The sequence below is a fragment of the Corvus cornix genome, chromosome 3 (assembly GCF_000738735.6).
Source record: "Corvus cornix cornix isolate S_Up_H32 chromosome 3, ASM73873v5, whole genome shotgun sequence".
Lineage (NCBI taxonomy): Eukaryota > Metazoa > Chordata > Aves > Passeriformes > Corvidae > Corvus > Corvus cornix.
In genome coordinates, this window is record NC_047056.1 from 57,221,459 (window position 1) to 57,249,040 (window position 27,582).

General features: G+C 42.3%; 1 protein-coding gene across 1 annotated transcript in view; it reads left to right on the forward strand.

Annotated features, from left to right (window-relative positions):
* The window catches only part of FNDC1 (fibronectin type III domain containing 1), a 61,450-nt gene extending 42,632 nt beyond the window's left edge, over positions 1–18,818 (forward strand). Inside the window, exons 12-20 of the mRNA XM_039568587.1 lie at positions 242–307; positions 2,181–2,345; positions 4,308–4,538; positions 5,558–5,666; positions 11,200–11,279; positions 12,953–12,982; positions 14,660–14,821; positions 15,503–15,625; positions 17,054–18,818. Coding sequence (XP_039424521.1) covers positions 242–307; positions 2,181–2,345; positions 4,308–4,538; positions 5,558–5,666; positions 11,200–11,279; positions 12,953–12,982; positions 14,660–14,821; positions 15,503–15,625; positions 17,054–17,169 — 1,082 coding nt within the window. The 3' untranslated portion in view covers positions 17,170–18,818. The remainder of the gene's footprint in view (positions 1–241; positions 308–2,180; positions 2,346–4,307; positions 4,539–5,557; positions 5,667–11,199; positions 11,280–12,952; positions 12,983–14,659; positions 14,822–15,502; positions 15,626–17,053) is intronic.
* The last annotated feature ends 8,764 nt before the right edge of the window (positions 18,819–27,582 follow it).

Genomic DNA, 27,582 nt, shown 5'->3' on the forward strand with positions numbered 1-27,582 from the left:
GGACTCTTTATTTTGTGTAGCAGCCCTGAACCCATTTTCCCCCAGCAAAGCTCCTGACTACTGCACTTAGCTTCTCATCTGTATTCAAAATATGCAGAGTGGACTGTCACTGTGTTATTTGGAAACTAGGCAGTTAGCTTATTTCTTTACAATTCAACTGGCTAAATATTTTTATTTTAAACTTTACTCCAGAATTATTTTATTGAATTCTTATGGCATTTTTTTCTTTCTCCTTCAATAGATACATTCTCAGGACTGGATGCAGATGTGACAGCAACTCCAGAGGCATATGTGATATATGATGATGGTACTGTTTAACTGTAGAAGTCTATTGCAAGTGTCATGTTGCTTTTTTCTCTGTCTTCTTTCTTTGGAACTAGGTTCAAGGAGGCAGATTGGTAGATAGGAGCTTAAGTGAGTGGTGGTGAGCTGGAAAACAGTTCTGCATCTCATGTGAAGAGAAAGGGTGCAAATCCACCTGTTTCTGGACATAGACGTCCCTTTCTATCAGTCCTGCAATCTAACAGGACCCTATTGAGGAAAAAATTACTTTTCAGAGCTGTGTCATATAGACACTGCATCACTTCTGGATTCGCTCTCTCTGGTACAACTTCTAACTCCAGTCCAGTCTAAGTCAATTACCTTCTCTAAAATACAAAATCCAAATAACATTTGAGCCCTGGAAGCTTGAAATACCTTAGTGAGTTGTTTTTTTTTAATGGGTAGCCTGTATTTAGACAATTAAGCGTGCTCATACTGAATGAGATCACCTACATATAAAATAACTAATCAGCTCAATTCATGTGGAATTTAAATCAAAGAAGTTTAAAATCAGATGAAAGAAAAAGAGGGAAATATTTTTTCAGAGTTATATTCATGCCATCTTGATATTATAATCAAGGATATACAAAACTTAGCTGAAGAGGAAGCATCAAGTCACAGCATTTAATTGTAAGTTTGCATAGGGAATGCAAATTCTCAATTATTGGAACAGCATTCACTTTCTGCCATCAGTGACATCTGATGTTCTATCCCTTTTAATCCTCAAATTTGTGCTCCTACCCCTGCATATGAAAGTGGGTAAGTACAGACCTCAGTTAAACAAAAAGCTTTTTAGTAGAATTTATGGCTCTAGAACAATGAAAGTTTTTTTATTTGTGGTTGTAGTGCTGGGATCTTAAGTCTAACCAACAACAGGAAAACATTTAAAAAGAGAGTGCAGCAGCTGAGTAGAAGATAACATAGACATTTGTACTTTTAATTCTGACCACTTCATACTGAGACTGACATTTAGAATGTGGGTAGGAGGGGATGATCTAGAAACTGCACAAGACACATATCCCATGTTCCCTGTATCTCCATGGATGCAGAATATCCTCAGTGCACAGGTATTTTGCCAGGCCTCCCTTTAGGTACAGGTCACCTGCAGAAAACAGATGCTTTAGCAGTTTAAGCACAAAACAATCAAAGACATTGAGCTGAGTTCCCCAGCCTGCGTGAGGTCATGGCAGGGATGCCAAATGCTAGTTTCCCTTCATTTTGTCTGCCAATCAGGTAGCACACTAGCTTTTCACAGAGCACTGAATTTAATAGGACTGAACATCATGAGAGTCATGTAGGGAAATTTGCCTTCCTTCGTGGCCCTGGAGGGACCACAAAGGGCAAGTACTGGACTCCACGTCTCCAGTCGCAGGAGGGTTTGAGAGTGGTATGAACCACCTCTGGGGCTTTAGAATTGCAACACAGTTTTCTTAAAAACCCATTTTTTCCTCTCCCTTATCTCCTTCCTTTGGCATCTGAGGGCTTTGGCCAGGGATTCAATTACAGTGCCATTGTCTCTTGGGGGTTGTGAGAGGAGGTGGCAGATGCACATTCAGGATATTGCTGTACAAATACATTTGTTAATTGTCATCCTGTTTAATCGTGTGACTGAGGTCTAAATCAGCAATCACATGCGTGTTCTGAGGCGAAGACTTTGTGCTCACTGTCCATCAGTTTGGTAGAAACCATTGCAAGGCTGAGGTGTGACCAGCCTCGACATAGAGGCCTGTAAAGAGTGTGCAGCAGCCAGGGCAGGGTGTGTGGCACTCCTTTGGGATTGCAACAGAAATGTTTCCCTTCTCAGTTCAGCCAAAATTAGATAAGCATGCTAACATTTTCATCTTATGTTTCCTCTGAAGACTATGAGTTTTTTGAGAGCACTTCGCCACCAATCACCACCACCACTGTCATCACCACCACTGCTTCTACGACGACAGAATTGGAGGTTGTCTATCCAGAGACCAGTGTTGTTGGCACTGGCCCTGTGTCAGAATATGATATTGCTGGGAAGAAACGCTTCACTGGTAAGGATGTCCTTTGGTTTATGTAGCTTACTACTTGTGCTGCAAAGAGTTCTTATTCCAGCAAGGCCAGCCCTTAAGCTGAGACCATTGCACAAACACATCCAGTAGACTTGTGTGTGGTTCTTTTAAGGATTGCCACCTTGGGAAGCCGAACAGCAGTACTTTTTTCCTTGCTTTGATGCTTGTGTGTCTGTGTGTGGGCCCACAGTTATTTCATTGGACCAGTACAAACCTCTTTCATTGTGAGTGCTCTGCTCTGTGTTCTGCATTGTATTTGGTCTAGTTGAAGTTAGTAAGAGAGCAAGAGTGTCTACACCAGTGCTTGGTACAGCTTGACTGCATCTAACTTCACACCAGTAGTTCCAGCAGTGCAAGTTTCCATGTAGGTGTGAGTCTTCCTCTGGGGGACCTGATTCTTTTACACTGATCTATCCAACCCACATGATTTCATCCACCTTGCACAAGCATGTGTGTCAAAAGCATGCTTCAAAGTCAAGGAATGAATTGTATTTTGGATATGAACTTTCCAAAAAGTAAATCCAGTAGAGATAAATATGATTTTGCTATTTGAATGTTTTCTCAGTAGAAGGAATTTGATGAAGGAGCCCCCATTACATGAGCCATGTCTCCTGTGTACACAAGCCATTCAAGTGTGTAGGTTGGTGTTGCAGCACTGACTTCAGAGCTGCTCTGCTTCTTTGACAGAGAAGCAGCTGGGGCCCAGAACAGAGGGATTTGGAGATTGTAGGGCACTGCATTCCAGCTTCCACCCCAGGCTGGTGACACCCCCTGAAGCCCTTTACATATTTCTGGCACCTGAACTGAGATCAGGTCAGCTGCTGACTCACCTAGCATTTCAGAAAAGAGTTCAGGGGATGCAGAATCATCTTTGACATGTCTTGGCTTCCCTTCCAATATCCACAAGCTTCATGTGGCTTAGAGTGGAACTCTGCTGCTGGAGTAAAAGATTTGTTTTTATATATGCCAAAACTTTTTCCAGTGCATCTTGAGTTTCTCTGTCCAAACAATTTCATGATGTTTCTATTCAGCTCTCTCACTGACAGTGCTTCTTGATTCATTTAGCTGGAGAGGCTAAAATTAACTTCATTGCGAGATCTGGAAAAAATTCCTTTAGGGCATGAAATCCAATAAGATAAACCAAGAAACGTTGGTTTATGAACATTTCAAGGCACTAGGGAAATAATATTACCATTTCAATGAATTGTATTATTGCAACTGAATAAACATTTCCAAAGCAAGTTTTATAGTCGTTACTTTGAATGTTACGGTGACTTTTAAGGCAATAAAAAGATGGTTTAATCTTTTTCTGAACTGAAGTGCAATTCCAGGAAGTATAAAGCTTTTAAAAATAGAAGTTACCGGTTGGTAGCACATGCCTGGAAGGCAGGGACTCCTGACTCCTGGTCCCTTAGTACCCAGGGGACCACAACAATCCCTTTAAACTGGTTGGACTTCACCTTGGAATTACTCTTTACGTTTCTTTTGTTGTTTCGCTCCGGCTTCAGGATATTTGTGTAAGAATCAACTACTTAGACCTGTAAAGTCTTAGATGATTGAAGGCCCTGGCAGGGATGTGTTCCCATGTGTGGAAAGGCAGAATTTGGGTGACATTTTCATCACACCGTCCAGAGCAGCTGGAGGTAGCGTGCGGAGAGTGCTGCAGTCAGGCTGCTCTCTTCTGCCTCTTCTAGCAAAGACAGTCCTTCGTCTTTGCATAATTTGGTGCAGTTGTGAGTGTGGAGTAAACCTGAATGTTGGCATCCCATTCCTGCTGCTCATCAATCAAGTTGGCTGTGAGCCATGCTTTGTTAACAGCAGTTTCTGGGCTGGAAGGTGAGGAATTTTAAAATGCACCACAAAACTTGACTCTCTTTAGGAAATTGCCAGCCTGTGTGCTACTCAAACTGCTAACTAAGTGCCACCCTTCCCTGTCTTTTCTAGCTCCTTATGTGACCTATCTCAATAAGGATCCAGCAGCCCCCTGCTCCTTGACAGAGGCCCTGGAGCATTTCCAAGTGGAGAGCCTTGATGAAATCATCCCTAATGACTTCAGAGAGAAAGATCAGCGTCCCCTGAAAGCCCCTCACAACATCACGGTCGTGGCAGTTGAGGGCTGTCACTCCTTTGTCATTGTGGACTGGGCCAAACCTGCTCAAGGAGACATGGTAACAGGTACTCTCTTGAGGGTTTCTCTCCTGATGGGAGAGTGGAGAAGGGGAAGGTTTTCTTAAATGACCATTTTACTTTAAACTGAGCTGATGGCTCATGAAGTTCTCACTCCTCTGCAGTTTTCTGAGGGAGGTGAGTTACTTTCTGAGGAATGAGAAAGGTCCATCAGTCATCCCTCAGTGCCAGAGTGAGTGAGCAGCCCATGTTGGTCCAGATCTTGAGATTTTGGCACTGATTTTGTGACAGTGGTTCTGAAGGCATCACATCCTGCCTGTGTGGTAGCTGTAATAGTACTTTGCTTGACTGAGCACTTCTGCCCCCAGGTAGTGCCCTCAGCTTCACTGCAGCCACCTCCAGGGCCTGCTTTGGAACATCTTTCACACTTGGCTGCAGTCTGTTACAAGCAGACGTGACTGCGTGGCTGGACCTGGTCTGGGTCCTGCCTGGCTGTGGGTGTGGCGACAGGAGTGGACTGCCTGTGGAGGGGCTTCTGGCTTGGTGGTCTTCTAGTCTGCTTTTGTTTTCTTTTTTTGTAGGAAAATAATGTAAATTCTCACAGTCAGTTATCTTGGAATCTGGGGCCAAGGCAATGCTTAGCTTGTTTTACTGAAATTTTGATCAAATAACAGTCTGACAAGCAAGGTTCTGAGAATTTTGTATAATTTTAATTTTTTTTCCCAAAAAAACTCTGATATTTCTGACTGTATTAGTGTCTGCACAATCATTGTGTCACTTAAAACAGTGAATGGGTTGCCTCTGTCATCTTTTTGCCTTCATTGTGTTTTAAATCAGAATTCACAACTGGATGCCATCCTCTGATGTAATGCTCCATCATTATTAGCTAATGATAGGAAATGGTTATAGGCTGGGATTTTCCAGGAGGGTTAGGCGTGGAATCACTTTAATATTTCAAAGATGTTTCCACTCCTTTTAATCCATAAAATTTACTGTGACACCTAGGGATATAATTTATTTAAAATATAATTAGAATCCTCCCAACTGTTTGTCTTTCCTGTTTACAGGCTATCTGGTTTACAGTGCATCCTATGATGACTTTTTAAAGAATAAGTGGTCAACCAGGACTGCAGGGTCTACTCACTTGCCAATTGAGAACCTGAAGCCCAACACACGGTAAGGATTTGATCCACTCCTTTTCAGCTCTGTTAAGGAAGTAAAACAAATTTTGAGAATTGTCAGTTGTTTTTCTTGGTCTTAGTATAAATGCTTACATCTGATTTAAATTTTACTCATTCTGTTGGACAGCAAACTGTTCTACAAACTGTACAACAACATGATATCTTTACCAAATTAACCCTGGAGCCAATGGCAGTGTGTACATGGTATATATGTTTGTATGTATAAGAACACATATCAGTAACAAAGAAAATCTTGTTTTAAAATGCATTTTCTAGTCTTTTGCATAACTGAATCAAATGTTAGGGGGGAAAATATACTAAAATATGCTAAAATATACCCGTGATGTGACTTGATGTGATGTGGGTCATTCCAACATACGTGTGGCCAAGATTTGGTGCCTGAGGGCTGCTGTGGAAATGCTGCCCACTAGTCTGTTTTCGCTTTCTGTTCACATATGTAGTGCTGGAAGAGAAGGCTTGGTGGTATAAAGTGAGGCTGTGGCAATTGCTCAGAAGTCAGTTTGGCAGGAGCTTTAGGTCTTTATCTTGCAAAAAATCTGACTGAAATGGCAGAACGAGAATGCATGCTTCACATGATACTGGAATAATTTGTGGCGACTGGGGGGAAAGTAAACAGCTACAGAGGGACTGCATTAAAATTACTCCGTCTGATAAGTCGGATTTACTCTAAGCAGATGCTATTGGCTGCTGGGTGTCCCATGAGGGGTTATAGGTGGTGCAATCTTGCAGCATGGGCAGTGTATGAGAAACAGGTTGGCATCTTGGCTGAAGTCAGCACCAGAGAAGATTTCAAGCTCTCCTGGAAAACATCTGCCTGGTGTTTAGGTTTTACAAACAAAACGGAAATCTATGTTTAATCCGTGTCATAAGTTTTCTTCTGAGGCCTGGTCTGACCTCCATTTGAGAAGTGGAAGTTTTTCCATTAGTGAAACTCTGATCAGATTCAGTGGGCACAGGAGCTGCTTCCTTGTGCCACGTGATTGTAAACACTAAACTACTTTAAACCATATTAAATCTTTAAACCAGTAGTTTTGACAAGGTCCCTTCCCTAACCTTAATTCCCAGCTGTCACAGAAGATGATGCAAAGGGCTGAACAGCATCTGCTCAACCACTACATCCAGTCTTCTGCACTCAGAAACATTATAATCCTTGCCATAAATATTTCAGTCCCCTTCCTAGGTATGGTTAGGCTTTTTCCTGCCTTTTTTAGGAAATCTGTCTCAGTGCCTGATGGGAGTAACTAGATAGTCTCATGATTTAAAACACTGTCCTTCACAATCATATCTCCAGGTCTCCTGAAATCTTTCTCTCTGTCCACTTGGGTTTTGTTCCATCTGGGGATATTTTGATCCCACAGTGCCTGCTACCAATTCCAGTGTTGTACAGAGTATTTCATAGGAGGTTCTCAAACATTTACTCAGGACTTAAAATTGCAAACAGAGCCTGGATCTTCTGTTTCAGGGAGCCAGATGCACCAAAAATTTGTTTCCTTTCTACATCTCCATTAAAACAAAGCCACGGTCTGTCCAACAAGCAGCATCAACCACAGCTGGCTTCTGTGTGCCACGAGGGCCACACAAAAGAGCTAAAATGTCCATGAAACCGTTGTCCTGTGCAAGTGGTAGACCTGTGTGGCACATACCTACCTCACGCCAGCTCCGTAGGAAGGTCCTCTTCAAGCTTGGCTCCAATGTCTTATTATAAAATTCGTTGTAAATATTGAACAGGGATGTAGTGCTGGGCCGTTTTAGATGGAGGAAGACACTTTGCATTAACCTGTGAACCTGCAAGCACTGATTTACACATTTTTCATATGGAGGGATGGTGTAGTTGTAGGAGGAGGATTTTAGCCCTTGCCATGGAGGTGCATCCTGCCATCTCAGCCTGCCACCAGACGGAGTGCAGGGCTGAGGATCCATGCAGGCATGCCTTTGGAAATTCTGGAAAAAGGAATTTGCATCTAATTTTTTTTAAAAAGTTGCTTCCCTAATTATTACGCTGAGTGATTATCTCACTTTGCGCTGTGAGTGCCAGCTATTTAATTCCAACAGAAGGGAGACACCTTGAATTAAAACAAAGAACAATTTTGCTCCTAATGACAGGCATGTTGAATGATTAGTCATGTAGCCTTAATGAAAAAATGTATTATATATTCAGTGCTCTGTTATAGTTCACTAGAATTGGTATATAAAATCTCGAAGGAAGTTTATTCTTAGGAGGAAAAGCCTTTTTGTTGTCTGTATTGAAAATGAACAACAAATGATACTGCATCTGTTGTGATTCTTCTGTGCCTAATGGTAACAATTCATATGGTTCTGCCTAAGCAAAGTGTAAATCAAATGTACATATTACAAATTTCGTTCATGTATTTATGTGATGAAAACCAGTTGAGTTATACTGATTTGAGATTTCCTGGCAAATTCATCAGCTGAAGGATTCTGAGTAATGAAAATGTCAGATTCCTGGATCTAGAATGGCTTTGGCAATTTCTTTTTTTATTTGTCATGTCTGAGAAAGAAGTATATCCTGACTACATTATTTTATTGACATTCTTAATACAGTAGTCATAGCATTGTCTATGTTTAAATCACAGGTCAGCAAGTCATGAGATCTGGCTCTCTTTCTGGTACAATGAGAGGCTTCTTGTGTATATAAAGGCTTAGGAATCAATTTTCCAATTTAGCAAAGAAAAATGTACTCATGACTTCATCACTGGTTTGTTTTTTTAGACAGGCAGGCAACATGAACCATCATATGTCCTAGATGGGCTTCTATGTATGTAACAGGACAGCTGAATGCTCAGTTGTCCTGATTGCATAGGTAATCAGTTCCTGCATTATGCATTGGGTCCAAAACTGCATGTTTTTCCCCACTTAACTAGCTGCACAAGATTCTTGGGCTGTTCTCTCTGCTGTTTTGAGGGGGGTCATCTCGCTCATATGTCTGATGGGAATGCTTTGAGGCTACTATGAATACATGTGTATTGAAAGGGTTACTCAGTGCCACTGTGTTGAAAGGTGGTATCTGATTATACTTCTTCGGAGGCAGTGGGAAGTCAGGTATCCACACTTTCCACTGTGCTTTGAAGCATTATGAAAAAGGTGTGGGCTGGAAAACATTTTTCTCCTGCTCTTCTGAAGCGGTTACAGCAAACACTGAGCTGAGTCAGTTAAGCTTGGTGCTGTGTTGCAGCTCTTTTGGTAACCAGAGTGAGGAATTGCTGCCTTGTGTCCCATCCCTATGGACAGGCTCGTGCTGCTCGCCCCTGTCTTGATCCAGGTGACAAAAGTGCTAGTGAGGGAGGTGTGGATGGATGCAGGTGCCCCATCACAGCATTGGCCAGAAGTGGAGGAGCACATGGGAGGCTTTTTCCCTTCCCTCTCCACTTTCCCCAGACATGCTAAACACTCTTTTATAGAAAAAATCCAGGTCAATAGTTAAAAACAGGCAAATTTTTCTGCCAACAAAAGGATTACTCTGGACATGAGCAAAAAGCACAGTCTTGCTAAATTCTGCCATTTAGTGTGTTTTCTTTCTGCCACAGCATATGTGTCTTTTAAAACAAGCTGTGAGTTGTTCATGAGCATCATATACTCCTTAATTAAAGGCAGAACTAGCTGCAGAAAGCAGGAGTGAAGTAGGTTTCTGGTGTCAGCTGCAGGACACAGCAGGGACAGGGGACATGCCCCTTGTGCAGACATGGGAACATGTCCCACAGAGGGTCTGACCATGCATGTGCTCCACGTCCGACACACCTACAAGGTAAATCTGTTGCCATGGATGAAGTCCAGACTATTTCAATTCTGGTAGCTTGCACATTGAGTTCACCTAGACAACCTATCTGTAATTTTTAAGGAGTAAACAAGATGCCCTGGCCCATACCCTGGAGATAACCACCTTGCTTCTTGGCAAAACCCAGTGTTCATGTGACTATCACCCTTCGGGCAAAGAAGAATACTATTTGCACATCTTTCCAGCCTTTTCATAAAGATCAGTTTGATTTTAAGGCAAAGCAGTTCACCTTAATTGACAAAAGATACTCCTTTTAATGAAAGAAAAAAAAAAATCACCTTTGCCAAAGGGCTGGGTCAACCATGTCCCCTCTGGTTTATTCTTGTCAGTATTTTCATATGTGCTTAGCTATGCTTAGGGTAGAGAGGCCTTCCATGCCCTGCTATGTGGTTAAGTCTGAGAGGAACAGATACAGCTGATGATACAGGAAAGTGCACATGGTAAATATTGAGTGGCAGACTAAAAACAGCGAAGTTCTTGCAACAGGCTTCTGTTGAATTTCCCTGCTGCCTGGTAAAGCATGAGCATCAAGTCTCAGCCCAGCATGGCCCATGCAAATGAAGCAGCACTGGCAGGCTTTTGTGCAGGATGGGGAGAGCTTCACCAGGAAGAGCAGCCTGATGTTTTTGATGGGGCAGACTCCCTTTCATCAGCTGTGATACATCAGGCCTGCCATTCAGGTGGGGCACTGTCATGTGAGGTAATCCAGTGCTTGGTAGCAACCATCCATGCAAGTAGTCGCTTGCCATGTTACGTGCGTAGAGTTTTGGAGATGTCTGCTTTTGGATGAGAGGCTAAACCAAGATCCACATGCTATGTGGATATTACAGAGGTACAGTAATTTTTAATTTTTTGATTAATTTCTTTACAAGAATGAAGTTGAGCAAGCAGGCAAGAAAGGAAAACCTAAACTAGGGAATTTTAAAAATTCTGTGCTGGAAATTTTTAAGTAATCTTTCGTTCTAGTTGGTTTCTGTTGGGCTGCTACAAATTTAAAAGGAAAAGAAGAAAACATTAATCCGGGGAAAATTGTCAGGGTAGGCATCAGCTAAAAACCACTGTATTTGGAAATGAACTAAAAATGTACTTAAATGTGTTCTTCTCTAAGGGTAAGGATAAGTTTGCTTCTGTTGAGCAAAGAATGGAGTTCTAGGGGTGAGTCATGTGCTTTGAGTTAAGCATGTGATTTAAATACTTTGGGGAAATCAATAAGACATCATGTGATGCTTTCTTCTATTACTCAAGTATTGTGATCTTAATGCTGCTGGAGTTTTTACAGAAAGGTTAAAAGCTTAGCTTCTAATCTCATATAAATCTGATCCAATTTCAGTTTGCAGTTTACACCACTGCTTTCCTAGGAGTTAATCAGGTTTAAAACTGTTCCTGAGATCTAAATTCGATTTCCTTGCAACTTTTTCTTTTAGTCTTTTGCTATTAGCTGTTTCGTAGAGAATGGATGTCGTTGTATGTGGTTTTTGGAAGGGGGATGATACATAAATAAGTGTTCCAAAAATATGCATGGGAGCAATTGCAAAAAGGAGATGTTTGTCTGTAACAGCCAGCTCATACTCTGGCTCAGTATCCAACTCCATTTAATGCAAAGGACACTCAGTGGAATTCTGCTTTGATTCTTACCCTGCTTTAGCATTATTTATAATTTAGCCATTGCACTGGAACCTGTTTTAATATTATTTCCCTTCTCTTCTTGTTTCAGGTATTATTTTAAAGTCCAAGCAAAGAATCCCTTTGGTTATGGACCTGTTAGCTCTTCCGTCTCATTTATCACAGAATCTGGTATGGTTTGCTTTTTATTTTCATCTCAAAACTCATAATAACAGATGTGGCAGGGCAAAGACTGAAACCAGCATGCCAATAACAGTGATTATTCTGGACTTGCTGCTTTCAGATTATGGGTACTTTTACTTTAATTATTTGTTTTCAGTTAAGATAGGAAAATAATAAGCATTCCTAATGCCACTATGAAAATGTAAGTAATGTTAAAGTCAGTTCCGGGGGAACAGGAAGTTGAATTTCAAATACAAAGAACTACTAATGTTCAACAATACAGAAGCAATGGGAAGGTTAAATGTCTTCGATAGATTGACCAAAAATTTAGTAAATTAGTTTCCTAATTGTGAACAGCTAAACAGTTGGAAGCAGTTGTCTCTGGAAGAAATACAGAAAGCAATAGTTCCATCAGACAGGCGCAAAGTTCTCTGTTTTTTTTTTTTTTTGACAAGGCATGCTGCTCTTTCACAAGGCTGAAAGTACAATCAAGAGCAACACCCCCTTCTAAAAATAGTAGGTTAAATGAGCTATTTTTCTCCTGTTTCTTCTACTTCCATCAAGCCAGAGGCCACCGACTCCACTGAATAATAAAGGACAAATTTTTCAGTCTTTACTTGAGTGAAAGGTCTTGTTGTTTCTTGCAAATTTTGCCCTTTTAATGACATGGGGTTTTCGCAGTGTCTGCCTTTGCTCATTTGCCTTCACTCTGTAGTGCTCACTTCAGAAGCTCCACTAAGAACTGTGGAAGTAAATCATCACAGAAGGGAGGCAAAAATGCAAGATAAGTCAGTGGTCCTGGATAATGTATTCAGATTTTCCTTAAATGAATAAGAGGCTCAAGTATTAATTCAGGCATAATATTTGACATTGCCCAGGTGGCCAAGAACGCCGATGGCATCCTGGTCTGTATCAGCAATAGTGTGGCCAGCAGGACCAGGGCAGTGATTGTGCCCCTGTACTCGGCACTCCTGAGGTCGCACCTCACGTCCTGTGTTCAGTTTTGGGCCCCTCACTACAAGGGAGACTTTGAGGTGCTGGAACATTGCTAGAGAAGGGCTGTCAAGCTTTGGAACAGGCTTCCCAGGGAAGTGGTGGAGTCTCCATCCCTGGAGGTATTTAAAAGACATGTAGATGTGGCACTGAGGCACATGATTTAGTGGAGGACTTGGCAGTGCTGGGTTGACAGTGGACTCAGTGATCTTAAAGACCTTTTTCCAACCTAAACAATTACATGATTCTGTGCTGTATCTTGCAGATTGTTTTCCTGCTGCCAGTATATGGGCCTGAATGCCTAGTTTTCCCATCTAAAATCAGCTTCTTTGTGAGCTTTATTTAACATGCTATATACACCAAATTTAAAGTTTTGTTTGCAGCACTGATCTTTTAAGCCACTTAAAAGCGGCTTTGCAGCTGGCACAAGTACAAAAACAGGTTGCTAAATGCAAGGCCCAGTGGTATAATTACAGTGATGGAATAGATCATAAGAGAAAGAAATTGCTAATTCAGAGTACTCTTCTAATGCAAGTGTAAGGTTTGAGCTGATGGGAATATTCAATAAAGAATGCCATCATAGGATGAAGCACCTTATTGAAAATGTTCAATCAGTGACTGTATGTTTTATGTTATAAAACAAGGTTTGGAACAAAATACTAAATTTTCTATTTGTTTTTTTCTTCTAGACAATCCTCTCCTCATTGTCAGGCCACCTGGTACGTCTTTCTCTGTTGTTTCATTCATGAAGTGCATAAAGCCTGTGCAAAACACTTAGAATACAGGAATGAGAAACATTTTTAAACATGCAGTTTTAGGTACAGTTTTAAACAGGAACGAGTAGTAATTCATGGGACTAATTCACAAAACATTTTTTGTCTTAAGACCCCTTATTCTGTTTCCTGGAAAGAAACCTTGTAAAGATATGTTCCAATAAGCACTTGATTTTGGCCCATCTTTTTCCCTGGTACAACAGCTTTAATTGCTTGGTAATAAGCAGTAAACTATGTTACTTCTGTATCTGTGTCTTTCAGTTGCCTTAGCATAGCTTGAATGGCACGATCAGGTTTCTCTCTCTCTCCCTAGTTCTGGTGCTTATCTGTAAAAATCATCATGCCCTTATAAATGCTTAAAAAGTCAAGAATATATTACTGACCTGAATGACATGCCACAAAGCTGTTTAGCTTGCTTTGTATTTCCAAATTTGCAATAAGCTAGTTCAGCCCCTAATCAGAAAATCTGATTTCCTGGTGCTGGGACTAACCTTGCTGACATGAACACTGGTAGGGTAACCCCAGGCAGGACATGCTCTCAGAAGAGATGCAGGAAAAAAGACCTCATGGTTATTACGCTCTGTCAGCTTTCCTAAGGATTTAAAATGGTTGGTTCTGGATTTTTTGCTACACTGTTCATGAAAACAGTGTCCAGTATAGCCTTTCCTTCTCTGTTTTGTTGTGCTTGCTAGTCTGGTTTCTTTGTGTCCTCTGAAGTCTCTGAGCAGTGATTGCTGGTGGAAGTGTTTGCAGGATTTGGTCCATGTGCCTAGTGAGAGGAAGAATGACTAACAGAAAAAACTTTCAATCTCTTTTGTAAACCACCTGGAAATAGCAGAGTAAAAACAGGGCTTTGGGCTGTAGCTAGAGAGAAAAATACCAATTATCACATTGGAAGCTTTTTGTATCATTCTGTATTCATTAACACAACAGCATTTTCAAAATAAATTATAATGTCTTGGCTAGTACAAAGCAAACATTTAGGTAAGCCAGTAGCAATATTTAGTCTTTTGCAATGCAATTAGGCAGTCTTCTCTGCAGCACTGCTCTGAACAGAGTTCCCCAGGAAAGGTTTCACTTGTCTGTTATTGGAAACTCATCTGTTTTGATGTAATCTGGGGAAACAAAACAGAAAAGTACGTTTGTGATACGATCTTTTTAACCAAATAGCAAGAACAGACTTCGCAGGCTGTTGTTCACCATGGAGTTCTTAACGTCTGTTCTTCTGTAAAAGGGTTATGTTTTATACTTAGTCTTAAAATGCAAGTCACTGTCAGACCTAAGATCAAGCTGTGTTAAGAAAAGAAACTGTGTAATACTAGGTAGAGAAGAAGTCTTACTAAAACAATTAAGACTGTACTTAAAGCTGTGGTTCAGTACATGAAATAGTATTTTAATCATTTAAACAGTTATTATTGTCTACTGCCTAAGAGGGATTTAATGAAGTCTCTAAGATTTTTTTAAATAGTATTTTTTCTTGAAGTACTATTTCTGAATATAAAAAAGTCATGCATTAATCTGCTGCAGCATGTCTTGTAAAACATACTAGATATTAACTTCTGCAAAGCTTGGACTGAAATGTTAAAGTCTGTCCCTATTGTGGGATTTATTTTTTTCTCCAAGGCGGTGAGCCTATCTGGATCCCTTTCACTTTTAAATATGACCCCACCTACTCAGACTGCACTGGCAAGCAGTACGTGAAACGAACTTGGTACCGCAAGTTTGTAGGAGTGGTTCTTTGCAACTCCCTAAGGTACAAAATTTACCTCAGTGATGACCTGAAAGGTAGGCACCAAGATTAATTTCCTGCTGCATGATTACTTGTCATCTCCTGTCTTCTGGCTTTCTTCATTTCATGCATGGCAGAATTGTGTGACCACTATGTGGGAGTCCTTCTCTCAAGAAGAATTAGCAGTAGCTCTTACACAGGTGCATTGGCTGAGAGATAATGAAGAAAACTTTCCATATTGTTGATCTGGGATTATGGGATTATCTCAATGTCCTTTCAGGCTATGCTAATAACTATTGTAGTGCCTTGGTATAGTTTCAATAGAGTGTTTGAATGTCTGTTAGAGAAAGAGAGCTCCACAGTTTTTAATTTTCATTTGAGACTGAAGTCAAGCTAACAGCATTGACATATTGAGCATTTTTTACTTTCACATGATATATTTCAACTAATCCAGTTGAAATTCTCTCCACCTGTCACCTGTAGTACACTGCCCATGGACTTGCAAAATGGGGACTACTCCTTACTGAGCTGTAACCCATTTATTTTCCATAATTTCTGCTTCCATACTGTGAAGGTAGCATTCTCCCTCTTTCCAGTCACTGTTTGTTCATTGGTAATACTGTCTGTGTCACTGTAACATTCTTCCCGTTTTCTTCCACAACTGCTTTCCTGGCGGTAAAGAGTATCCCAAACATAAGTATTGCTGAGTTAAGTAATCTGTCTGTATCCCTCTTCAGATACCTTCTACAGCATTGGGGATAGCTGGGGAAGGGGTGAGGACCACTGCCAATTTGTGGATTCACACCTGGATGGAAGAACGGGACCTCAGTCATACATTGAAGCCCTGCCCACCATCCGAGGTACAGCAATGGGGGAGTGGGATGCTGGCCAGGAGCCTGTTATCCCATCTGTGGGATTAAGGGGTAAGGAGCAGAGCACAGAGTGGAGCTCTGTCCACAGCTGCTGGCAGCTCTCCAAGGAGTCCAGCTGATGCAGTAGCTGAGAACATTATGCAAGACCCACAGGATTTGTGGGTGCAGAGAGAGAGAGACAGAGACAGAAAGAAAGGGGCATATCATGCAGATACTATGCAGGAACAAAATGCAAAATCAAGCAAACAAAAAAATGGTATAGGTCTATGAAACCTTTCTCTTATTGATAAGACCTGCCTCATTGAATTGAGGTGCAAAACCTCTTCCATGTGCCTAAAGGAGCCAGCAACATCTTTGCAAATACAGCTTTTGTGAACGATTTCTATTAGTTCATTCAATGCAAAACACAAAGGAATATGTCTAGTGACTTAAGGTAAGTACTTTCATTCTGGCCTGGTAGATACCTCTCTCAGAGGGAAAATTCTTACCTTGAAGGAGTTCTCTGAGCAAATTGCTCACCTCACATAACCAAGAGAGTGACAGCTTGCTTCACAAAATGAAACCAATCATGGAAGTCAGGCAATCTTTTCAGTAAGTCTCTTGGTTTAAATTACTTGGTTAGCTTTAGTGGTTTCAGGTTAAATTATGTGTTGATATTCTTTGCATGGTGGCGTTACCAGGAAGAAACTGAAATAGTGATTGATATTTGTGTATCACTGTGAAGTACTGCACTTCTTAGCTCAGAAGACAGATGATTAATCCAGATGTGTATATACTAGGTCTGGGAGACAGAGATAGAGAGCACACAAAAGTTTTATTATTGGCACAAGCCATGAGTGTTTCAGATGTTCCAATGCACGAGCTATGCGGACAAGAATGCTGCACCTCTTCTAATGCTTTAAGCAGTCACATTCTTTCTGCAGATGAATTAAAAGGGGAAGGGAGGGCTTAGCTCAGTATTTACTGCATGAAATGATACCTTTTTGTTTTGTGAAAAGCTGACTTTTAGTCTATTAAGCCCTGTGAGATAATATGATTTGATGGTATTTTTTGCCCCAGAGTCCTTCATATATTTAAACTGACTTAGAAACTTCATAAACACAGCTGAAATATGCCTACTTTTTTGAGTGAAATGCAGAAGCTCTTTGGCAGACCACAGCATTACACAATAGTTAAAGAGATTTTGAGCAGTAAAACCAATCAAAACTACAAGAAATATGAAGGACCAGAGTTAGATCATTCAAGAAAGATCTCAGCCAAATACCACAGCAAGCCAATACCCTTTTGATACAGCTCCCTGCCAGACAGTTTATAAATTTTCATTTGTGCTGTGGGATTGATTCTCACTGCATCTGCTACTTTTGTTAAATTGATGTGTCTGTTCTGGAATACAAATGGTTGTTTTTCTCCTGACAGGGTATTACCGCCAGTACCGCCAGGAGCCTGTATCATTTGGACGCATTGGATACACAACACCTTACTACTATGTGGGCTGGTATGAGTGTGGTGTGCCCATCCCAGGGAAATGGTAGCAGTCTGCTTTCCTGTCTTAAGTAGACCATGCTTTTCGAATTATTTCTACCAGAGGACTGTGAGCAACTGATTTGGAAAAGGAAAAAAAAAAAAGATAAATGGGGCAAACCAGTGAAGACCAGCTGCTCAAGAAACCCTCGTGAAGACAAACATGGACACCCTTTACCAGCCTAAATCTGTGGTGCTACTTGATTTCTGCTTGGAAGCAGGGATAAGATATAAGTTTGGTGTCCTACCTTCCTCCTCTGTGTCTTTAAGGCACAGAGAGAAGGTTGCAATGTGTGCAACCTGTGAAAATTAGAACTGCATTAGCCATGAAAATTTGGAAGTTTATTATATCTTACAGGAACGACCTAAGCATGCTGTGCTTGCTTAATGGGATGCTAAACTGTCTTTTGCTGCCCGATGGGGCTCCCCTATGCAATCATGCCATGTAACTGGCCACCCACCAAAGGCAGTATATTCTCCTGAAGACTTACCCTGTGGGTTTACCCACTGCTGGACTAATCACCAGGTCACAGTGTAAATTCACTTTGAGATATATCTGTATCTGTATCTATATAAATACAGTACTGTACATCTGCAGAAATACTTCTTAGAGATGCTGAGATCTTCTTGTTCACTAGATAAATATGTTTGGAATTTTTATGTAAAAGGTGCTGTTAATTCTTTGAAATATTGCTATGCACAATATATTAACCAAGGAAAGAGCTGTATTCTTCTTGTGAGTACTGTTGATGTAACATCTGAATTATTGATAAAAGACCTGTGTCCCACTTCCTTGGCAGCCTTTGGACTGGACATTCAGTGGGATTCTCCCCCTCTATCCATGTTAGAGTAGCACTGTATCATCCAGCGAAAACACATACCCAGCAGTTCATCAGCATCAATTAAGCTTTCTGTCCTTTACTATTTAAAAGTTTTAATGCAACTTTCCGTCAATCCATTCTCATCTTATTTTGTATGTTATTTATTCCTTGTCGGTATCTTTCACATTACTGTGCAGAGGCATAGCGTGAGTAATTTGGAAATTAGAAACTGCTTTTAACTTATTTGCTCTCCGAAAAGAAGCCCAAGCCACCAATACAGGAGTCAACTAGCAGGGGCTCATTTGACCATGGGGACAAATTGGGATACACTTCTTTTTAAATACTACTGACATCTCTTCCAAACAGACCAGATAGCAGAAACTGACATGAATGAGAGTTATAATAATGATTTTTCAGAAGGCATTTGGAAGCTTGCAATAATGTAGAATTTTTGTAGTCCTTCTGGGCAATGTAGCATTAATGGTTTTATGGTAACATCTCAACAACCTTTACTCATGTTAGTAAGACTCAGCTGTTCTGGCAGCCTGGGAGAGTAGCAGTAACCTGGGGGACAGATCCAGTCTCTGGTCCATCTCTCACTCTTTTTCCAGCTTACATGTAGTGTAGGTCTAACACCTCTTGAGGTGTTTCCTGTAGTTATTTTAAATTGCATGGGGGCAAAAAAGGGAGCTAAAGTGATTAAAAGAGCATTTTCTTTTTCATGGTGATTTGGGTTTTAACATTTTAATTTTTCTTTGGCTTCAGTACAGTGCCAAATATATGGTCTTGAAGTATAACTTTTTTCCCTAATAAACCTATGATACATGGTTCCATTTCTATTTCATCCTTTCTGGTCATCTGTGTCAACTAATCTAAGTGACAAATTGTTAGTTTTCAAAAAGTCCTCCTTGAGGCAGGAGTAAGTGTCAGCTTTTTGTAAGGGACTGGAAGCATGTGAATGTGTTGTTCCCTTTCGAAGATGGTTAGCAGCTAGTGTGGAGTTACCAAGAGCAAATCATGCCTGACCACCCTGATCATGTTCTTTGTTGAAATTACTGCCTCTGTGCACAGGGGAGAAAAGGGAATGTCATTGGCTTCTGTAAAGCATTTGGTATGGTCTCCCAATGTCTGCTTGTATTGAAACTGGTGGAACATGGCTTGGAGACTTGGTCTTTAAAGTGGAATGCACGGATGGAGTGCACCATCAGCAAGTTTGCCACTGACACTAAACTGGGGCTGTGGAGCAGTTTATGTGCTGAGGGCAGAGCTGCTCAACAGAGGGACTTTTACAGGCTGGAGAAACGAAATGTCAAGAAACTCATGCAGTTCAGCAAAGGGAAGTGAGAAGTCCCCCATGTTGGTCCTTGTGGCAATCCAGGCTGGGATGACTGTCCAGAGAGCAGCTTTGCAGAAGAGCTGCATTTTACCTTCAGAGATCACAGGTAAATTCTGATTTGTTCATCTGCAGAGACATAGTTTCTTCATTCTCTGATGGAAATACCTTTGGGGTGGGACAGTCCCATTCAGAGATAATCATTATGGGTGAAGATCTGATACAGTACTTTTTTCTGCAGCCTCAGCTGAGGAGGAAGTGGGGGTGCTGGGGCAGGGGTGGAGGCTGTTGTGCACTCTTCCCCTCCAGTGTGAATCTTCTCTGAGGCTAAACTAGCCAGGGCAGTCAGTAGTGGGGCACAGCAGGGAAACATGTGAAGTACAGTGGTGTGCAGCCTGTTGCCTTCGCTTTGAGGTCTGGGTAAGTCCTCTGTGCTATATGAGGTGATCTGATTGACACATTTGCATCCTTTGCCCTGTGCGTAGGGTAAACATGTTACTGTGATACCAGGTAGTTTCTTGATGAGATGATGCTGATCTTGTGGTGCGATTACAGAGGTGACTAAAAACCATGTGGGCCAGGAAAGCCATGTCCCATCCAGATCCTCTCTTCAAGGCCCTGTCAGTGTCCTGAACAATGGGCTGCCCTCCCCTTTCCTTCCCTATGTCCTTGCTGCCCCCATGACACCCTGGTCCTGCCATGCCACCATAGGAGAAGCAGCACACCCGCTTGGGAGCTAAACTTCCTCTCAGCTGAAGCAGCTGTTCAGCTTTGTGGCTGCCCTGCGTATCAGGGAGTGTCATACGACTTTGGATAGTGCTAATGGGAGAGGAACGGGTCTTTTCCTCTCTCAGCTCTCCTCCCATGCCCCTCTTACTGGCAACACCACATCTGCATCTGGTTTTCAAGCTCTTGGCGCCAGCTCAGAGAATGCCATGTCCCTTCAGAGGCTCTGAGGGGTGTTGCACCACCCCTGCTTTCTTGTCTAAGTGACCTTGAGGGAACAGGATGGAGGAGAAGAAGGATCCCCACAGAGAGAAAATTCACACAGCTTGGGCCTGCATCGCCTCCGGTCCAAGTCTCTCAGGGGTGGAGGGATGCCAGGGCCCTGCCTGGTGGGGAATTGTACAGAGTTGAAAAAGAAAGGGATGAAAACACAACGGAGGAAGGGGTGGGGACGAAAAGACAAGCAAGCTGCTCAAAGCATTGTCTGGCCTGGTCAGTTCCAGATGCTAATCTCTGATCACTGTACCATATTTTTGTGAGAATTGGGATTTCTGCCTCAAAGGCAGCAGGAACAATTGCCAACATGTGACAAATGCCAACGGTTCTCAGGGGCAGCCAAAGCCATGCATGTGGACCCAGCATGTGAACAGAGGAACTCTTTGGTGATGAAGGAAGCATTGAGTGTCACTTGGAAAGATACTAGAAGGCCTTCATGGGAGGTAACCCAGCCCTCTGAACAATGTGAAAAGATCCTTGCAGTTCCTCTCTACAAGGAACTATACAGTTTTCTGTCCTCAGAACTCATGCCCTCTTTTCTCACCAGGCGGATAGATATTATTCAAGTGAAGAACTGTCGTCTTCTGGCAGAAGAGAAAGAGGTAAATGCAGAAGGGAATGAGGTCAATGTGGCAGTAGCACAGCTCTGCTTCCTAAGGCAAAACTGGCATCCATGGATGTTTAAAAAGTCCCACCCACAGAGTCCTGCCAGCCTGCCTGAGGGCCCTTCGCTGGTAACATTTAAAAACAAAGACATGCCTTGTACTGCTGCTCCCTTTCTCATCCTGCTTGTGTGTCCCATAAAGCAGGAAGCACTCCCACAGGACTTGTGCCACATCGCTCTGCCAACTGCACCACAACAGTCAGTGAAATGTACGACCCTGATGAGAATGAGCACTTGGAGAAAAAACACCAGAATTGTATCGGAGTGCAAAAATCCTGGTGTCAACACTGGCAAGTCAGGTGTCAAAGGTGACAGCTTGTGGGCCAGGTCCTCAGGTACCAACAGTTGCCATAATACCTTGGGGCCAATTGTGTCACCAGTGCCAGTGTCACCCAGCTCCAAACATGGCCTGACCAGCAGAAAAAGAGCTGGAGAACCTCCACATGGCACATGCCAAGGAAGCACATATTCACATTCTACAGCAGAGGAGAGCCTGCACATGGAGTATCTTCTGCCCTCCTGTACAAAGCCAGCTGGTGGACATCAATGAGAGGGTGACCACGATGGTTAGGAGACTGGTGCATACGGCATACAGGGAAAGGCTGAGCACTGGGTTTGTTCAGACTTGGGAAGGGAAGGTTTTGCTGGCAGTGATTTGATATTTCACATGGCCTAATGGGATCATAAAGAAGATGCACCCACACTTTTGTGAGCAGTACACACACTGAAAGGCTGAAGGGCAATGGACACAGACTGCAGCACAAGAACTTCCTAGAAGTATTACGAATATGTGTGTATCATCAAACTTACCAAATACAAAGACAGCAGCCCAGAGAGGCAGGGAAAACTCCGTCCCTGAAGGTGCTCGTAACTGGCCTGGAGAGGGCCATGAGTAACCTGATCTAACTTCGATTTTGGCCTTGCTTTGAGGTCCAAGCGTGTTGGATCTGATTTTCAAAGGTTCCTCCAACCTGGAGAAATGTACAAGTCTATGAATGATACCAGCCACTATATTATGCAGCCAGATAAAACCAGAACCAAAATTTCACAAAAAACAAAGTTAAATCTCCAGACATTTTCCACAGTGGATTTATTTATTGGACAAAAATCATCATAAATTCACAGAATGGCTGAGATGGGAGGGGACCACTGAGAAACATCTAGTCCAATCCTGCTGAAAGCCAGGTCAGCTATAGTAAGACCATGTCCTCTTGCATTTTAAAGATCTCTAGTGATGGAAACTTCACAGTTTCTCTGCAACGTGTGTCAGTGTTTAACCACCATCCCACAATAAAAAAATATTTCTCTTTTGTTTAAATGGATTTTCCTGTATTTGAGTTTGTGCCCATTGATTTCTGTCTGTCACTGGATACCACTGAGAAGAACCTGGATCCATCTTTGTTACTCTCCACATCAGATATGATTCCACTGAGCTTTCTCTTCTCCAGACTGAAAAGTCACAGGTCTACCGGCCTTTCGTTTGATATCAGAAGTGCTCCTGTTGCCTCATCCCCTTCATGGCCCTTCATTGGATTTTCTCCATTATATCCATATCTTGTACTGGAGAACCTGTAACTGAGCACAGAGGACTCCAAGTGTGGAACACTGAATAAAAAGGAAAGAAACATCTTCAATAAAAACAAACAAACAAAAAAAGGCCTTTTTTTTTTCCTAAATGGAAGTTGCAAGCTGGCTCCCAGATAATACATTATCATTTGTGAGGAAGTGAGGGAGGCTCTGAGGGCAAAAGCAGGGAAGGAGTGTAGCCTGCTAGACTCCCATGAAGAATTTCTGACCTTGGTTTCTTATTGAGAGTAGTTCTTGTACATGCTTTCCAGATGTGACTTGTGAACGCTCTCAACCAAGCCTGAGGATCAGGCCACGCATGAGCATGGGCAGTACCCTCCTGGTTTTGCAGGAAGCCTCTAGATGGCAGGAGATACTGTTTGGCTGGGCCTTACAGCAGGTCCATGCTGCAGGGGATGAGTGGCAAGAGTGGAGGTTTAGGTTGGATATCAGGAAAAATATTTTTCACCCAGGGCGTGGTTGGGCACTGGAACAGGCTCCCCAGGGAAGTGGTCACAGCACCAAGCCTGTCTGAGTTCAAGAAGTGTTTGGACAATGCTCTCGGGCACATGGTGTGATTCTTGGGGTGTCCTGTGCAGGGCCAGAAGTTGGACTCGGTGATCCTGATGGGTCCCTTCCAACTCAGCATATCCTGTGATTCTATTCTGTGTGCATTCATTATTTCACACACATTGTGAGAAAATTCTTTTAATGAAGGCACAGTTTTGGTTCAGGAGCAGTAAAGTCCATTCTCAGCTCTTAGAGAGAATCTTAAGGAAGAAGTCCATCCCTTATAAGACAAAATTTGCAGTCTGCTCTGTCTGAAGCTTTGGAAGGTTCTAAGTTGAAACAGATACAAAAACACAGTGTGATCCTGCTGGGCTTTCACAGGTGATACTTTTCCTAAGGTTGCAGGCAGTGTGATTTTCTCAGAAGTACTCTGGGCAACAAGAACCAGTTTATCTTGCAGTAGGAATAAAAGCATTACTGACTCTTCCAGGAGGCTTTCAAACTCTTCTTGAATGTAATAGCAAGTATTTCTGCCCACCTAAGTGCATTCCACACTTCCATCCTTCCAAAGGTCTTTGCTATGTGAAGGTCTTCTTCATCATTAAAAATATGGGCTGCGTTTGTTTAAACTGCTGATAAGATCCCAGAAGCTTTTGTTGATTCTCCATCATTAACTGCAGTGCTGTATTTCCCCAACTCTTTTTCTTACTAAATGTCTGCCCCTTCCACATTGTGCCCCCTTCCCTGCCCCTAGCCCTGGCCACACCCTCGGGTTCTCCCTATTGGTTCCAGTACCCCAACTCCGCCCATGTACCACCCCTGCGCCCTGAGAAAAATCCCAGGCTTCCTGTCCATGTGGTTTCTGTCTGCCTCTGGGAATCAGGCTGTCATCGTGTAAAATAAAAGTTCCTCTGAGATCGCTATGCAGGCACCCTTCTGCCTCCCTTACTGTCACCGTGTTGCCCGAAAAGCTACGGGAGAGCCCTGCTGTGCTCTCTGGGAAGGTTGCAGCTTGCTAAACCAACACAGGAAACTATACCACTGCAACAATTAACCTCTATTTTTCTCTTTCACTTACTTTCTTACATTGGTAATTGGAGATTCTTTCTTGGAGCTGAGTGTCTTTCTTGAATCACTATGTCTTGCAAGTATGATCTAAGATACATCCAAAAATATATCACAATGGATCACTCGGAGGTTGGTGTTCCTCCCTGGCACCCGTGGGCATGATCTGTATTGTCCCACTCAATGTCTTCTAGCAGATGTTTAACCTGCCTTGCCCACACATTTCTCTCCCACATAAACATAGCAGATGTTAATGCCACAAACTCCAAAACACGCTGTAGCAGCATTTCCCCCTTCCCTCTGGTCAGTAGCATCATGAGGGAATAAAACGGAGGCAATAAAACACAGGAGAGGACTTGGGATCGGATCCTCTCTGCTCTTCCACCTCACCCAGCATCTCTCTCTTCATGCTGGCCCCTGTCTTGCCTGGTCCAGGCTGCAAAACCTCTCCTGTGTGAGCCCTTCTTGTGCTGCCCATGGGTGTCCCTACTGAGTAGGAGTGCTTGCATTGCAGGTCTTGCTTGAGGCAAGCTCATGAGCTGGAGTCAGTCACCAGTGAGTCACCTTCTCCCAGACTACACATGCTGTTGCACTGGGTGATGAGGGTCATTTTGGGTGGCCTTGGAAGGTCAGTATTCATAGATCAGCTTTGGAGGGGAGGAGCTGCTCGAAATGGCTCCTCAGAGGGTTCCAGCTGCCCTGCTCTTGGTTGGGACAGCCTTGAGAAAGGCAGAAGACATCTGCAGAGCTGCACCCCTCATCCCGACAGACATCCATGCGCAGACACTGGGAGTCCCTTTCTCCACGGTAGGGCAGGGTGAGAGCCCAAACCTGTGCCATGGTGACCCATACAGACAGAACTGCCTAAAGGCAAGGGCATACACAGGAGAGGCTGCCCAGAGCAGATAACACTGTATTTTTGTGTTCTGTACTGAAACAGCAGAGTATGTAGATACAAGTCAGCTGACATCTGTTTCGTTTATGCTGCTAATCAGCAGTGAATAAACGAGAGAAAACTGTTCCAGGCTCTGGGTATGTTACAATTTCCTCTGCCTGAATGTGAGAAAAAACAAAACCTACAAAATGAATACTATTGTCAACACCAGCTTTAGGCAGTGCAACCTAAACAGAACAGAGAAGTAACCAACCAGAACAAGGACTTGTCCCTTCTTTTCAAGTAGTGCTATGTGTTACTATTACATCTACTCTTCATTTTTTGGTACTCTCCTGCTCTGAAACTTTACCTTGCAAAACTGCACATTGATGGTCTTGTCCGCTGTACTGCATCAGCCTGGCTCCTGCACAGAGTGTCCATGGTGATGCTGCAGCCCCTTTGCTCTCCTACCAGGTACTCTGCTAGTCCTCAGTCTGCAAAGGCTCAGAATTTATCTTGCCAACAAACATGGCTTGACTTTCAAGATGATGGGGAATCTTCCTCTGAAGGGAAGGCTGGTGATTCCTAGCTTTACTGCTTGCTTTTTGCACAGAAATGGTCTAGGTTAGGTCAGGGCTGACCAACCATTTCCCAATTAACTTTACTGCTGGTGCAACTCTTATTTTATATTTTAAGGTTATATTATTTTTCTGTATTCTCAGTTTCCCTACTTGAAATATGCTTTAAGATCTTCTATTACAAAGGAAACAATACTTTGGTTTCTTCCTTTCAAATTTTTTTTCTGAAAATTATTCTGAAATCTTGTGTGCTGAGAAATCTGCTTGAACTGTTTTTCCTTAGAAGCTTAAAGGTTCAGAAACCTGAAAAAAACCATGGTGCTCAGAGAAACTGACATACCACTTATTCATACAGTTAGTGAATTCTTATGTTTATTATGTAGTATATTTTAATACTGTATACATCAATATATCACAAGATACTTGAGTAACCTCTACTGAAAACAGAATTGCTTCAAAGAGACATCATATAAGATATAGGGACAAAATGTTTTATAAGAGTTGTTTGAGTTGCATCTGAGGAGAAAAATATATGGCACTGAAGGATATAACATGAACAACACATGGTACATAGCAAATTCTTAGTGAGTTTTCGTGATATGCTGATGTTTCTAACAAGTGGATTAAGTGGGTATTAGAAGAATTATGATGCTTGCAACTTGGAAAATTCTGAAAACATTTGGAAATCTTTCACTGTTCACCTTCTACAGCACTCTCGAGAGGCTGAATGTCCCTTGGTACTGCCAGTTACTCCAAACAGCTTGGGGTCAATTAAGCTGAGTGATCAAAATGTGATGCACTTTTTGTGATCCCTCAAACTTCTGAGATTCCCAGGCCTTGGCTTCCTTTGCAAAAATAGCCAGACCACAGTCTGCCAATGGAAACATTCTTGGTTCAGGGATCTTTTCTCCGTCAGCAAAAGCAAGCTGCTGAAGACAGGTATCTAGTTTCTCTGTGCTGAGTGGTGTTCTGGTCATCTTGGTGTATAACTGCAGCTTTCCATTCTTGTGATCCAAATTTTCATTTTTACAAACATTCTGTTCACCTCAGAGGTCGCAGCTCCAAAGAAGAGCTTCAGGCTTGTGAAAAACATTTTCTTGAAATAATTCTGTAATGTATCACTTGGGAGGTAAAAATGTTGTGGTGTGGGTTAATATCTGCAGCGTGTAGAATGTTGAGATTTTTATAGTTGTTGGGTAAAACCAGTGAGATTGCCTAATTTGCCTCTCTCCCTTCAAGGCTTTTTTTGTTGGTTCCATTATTGTGGAGGGGAGCATGCTTCTCCATGGTGTGCATTCACTTTTCTGTAGGTGTGATCTTCCACCAGCCACATCAAAACCAACACATTTGTTTTCCAAACAGACAAAGAGGCAAGAATTTATATGATAGCCCAGTGCCCTCTGGGGTTTTGCTGACTTTGCCAAGTGTCCCTTGTTCATCCCTTGCATGTGGCTAAACCTGAGGTCTCCTTATGTTAAACACCTCACATTTCATTCAATAGAAGTACAGCAAGGCAATGCTGATTTGGTCTTCTTGTTTCTCACTCTGCCAAAGAAAAACAGGAAAGGAGATTGCAAGAATGTCAATGGAAAAATCTCTGAGGGTTTTCCTCTGCAAGAAAACCCCCTGATAAATATTATCCTTGTCTTAATGTTGCTTCATGCAATTACAGAAGTATAAAAAGGGACTCTTTGGAATCCCCACTGACTCCTGGTGCTTCACAGGACTGGAATCAGATATCTTGGGGATCTCTCAGCATGGGAGTAAATCTGGTCATGGGTTTCTCCAAGTTTCACTGCTCTGTAGAGACTTGTGCATTGTTTAGGAAGTTATAGGAAAAGACCCTCAGTATGGGGTCTTATTTTCAGTCTTGCATCTTTTCCACCAGCTTTTGTTTCTGTTGTTGTAACGGAGCCTGAAAAAACTTTGTAAAAAGGCACTTTGGTACAGACTCCACACATTTCACACACATGGGTCCGTAGTCCTTTTCAGGGTCTCAACTAACAGCTGG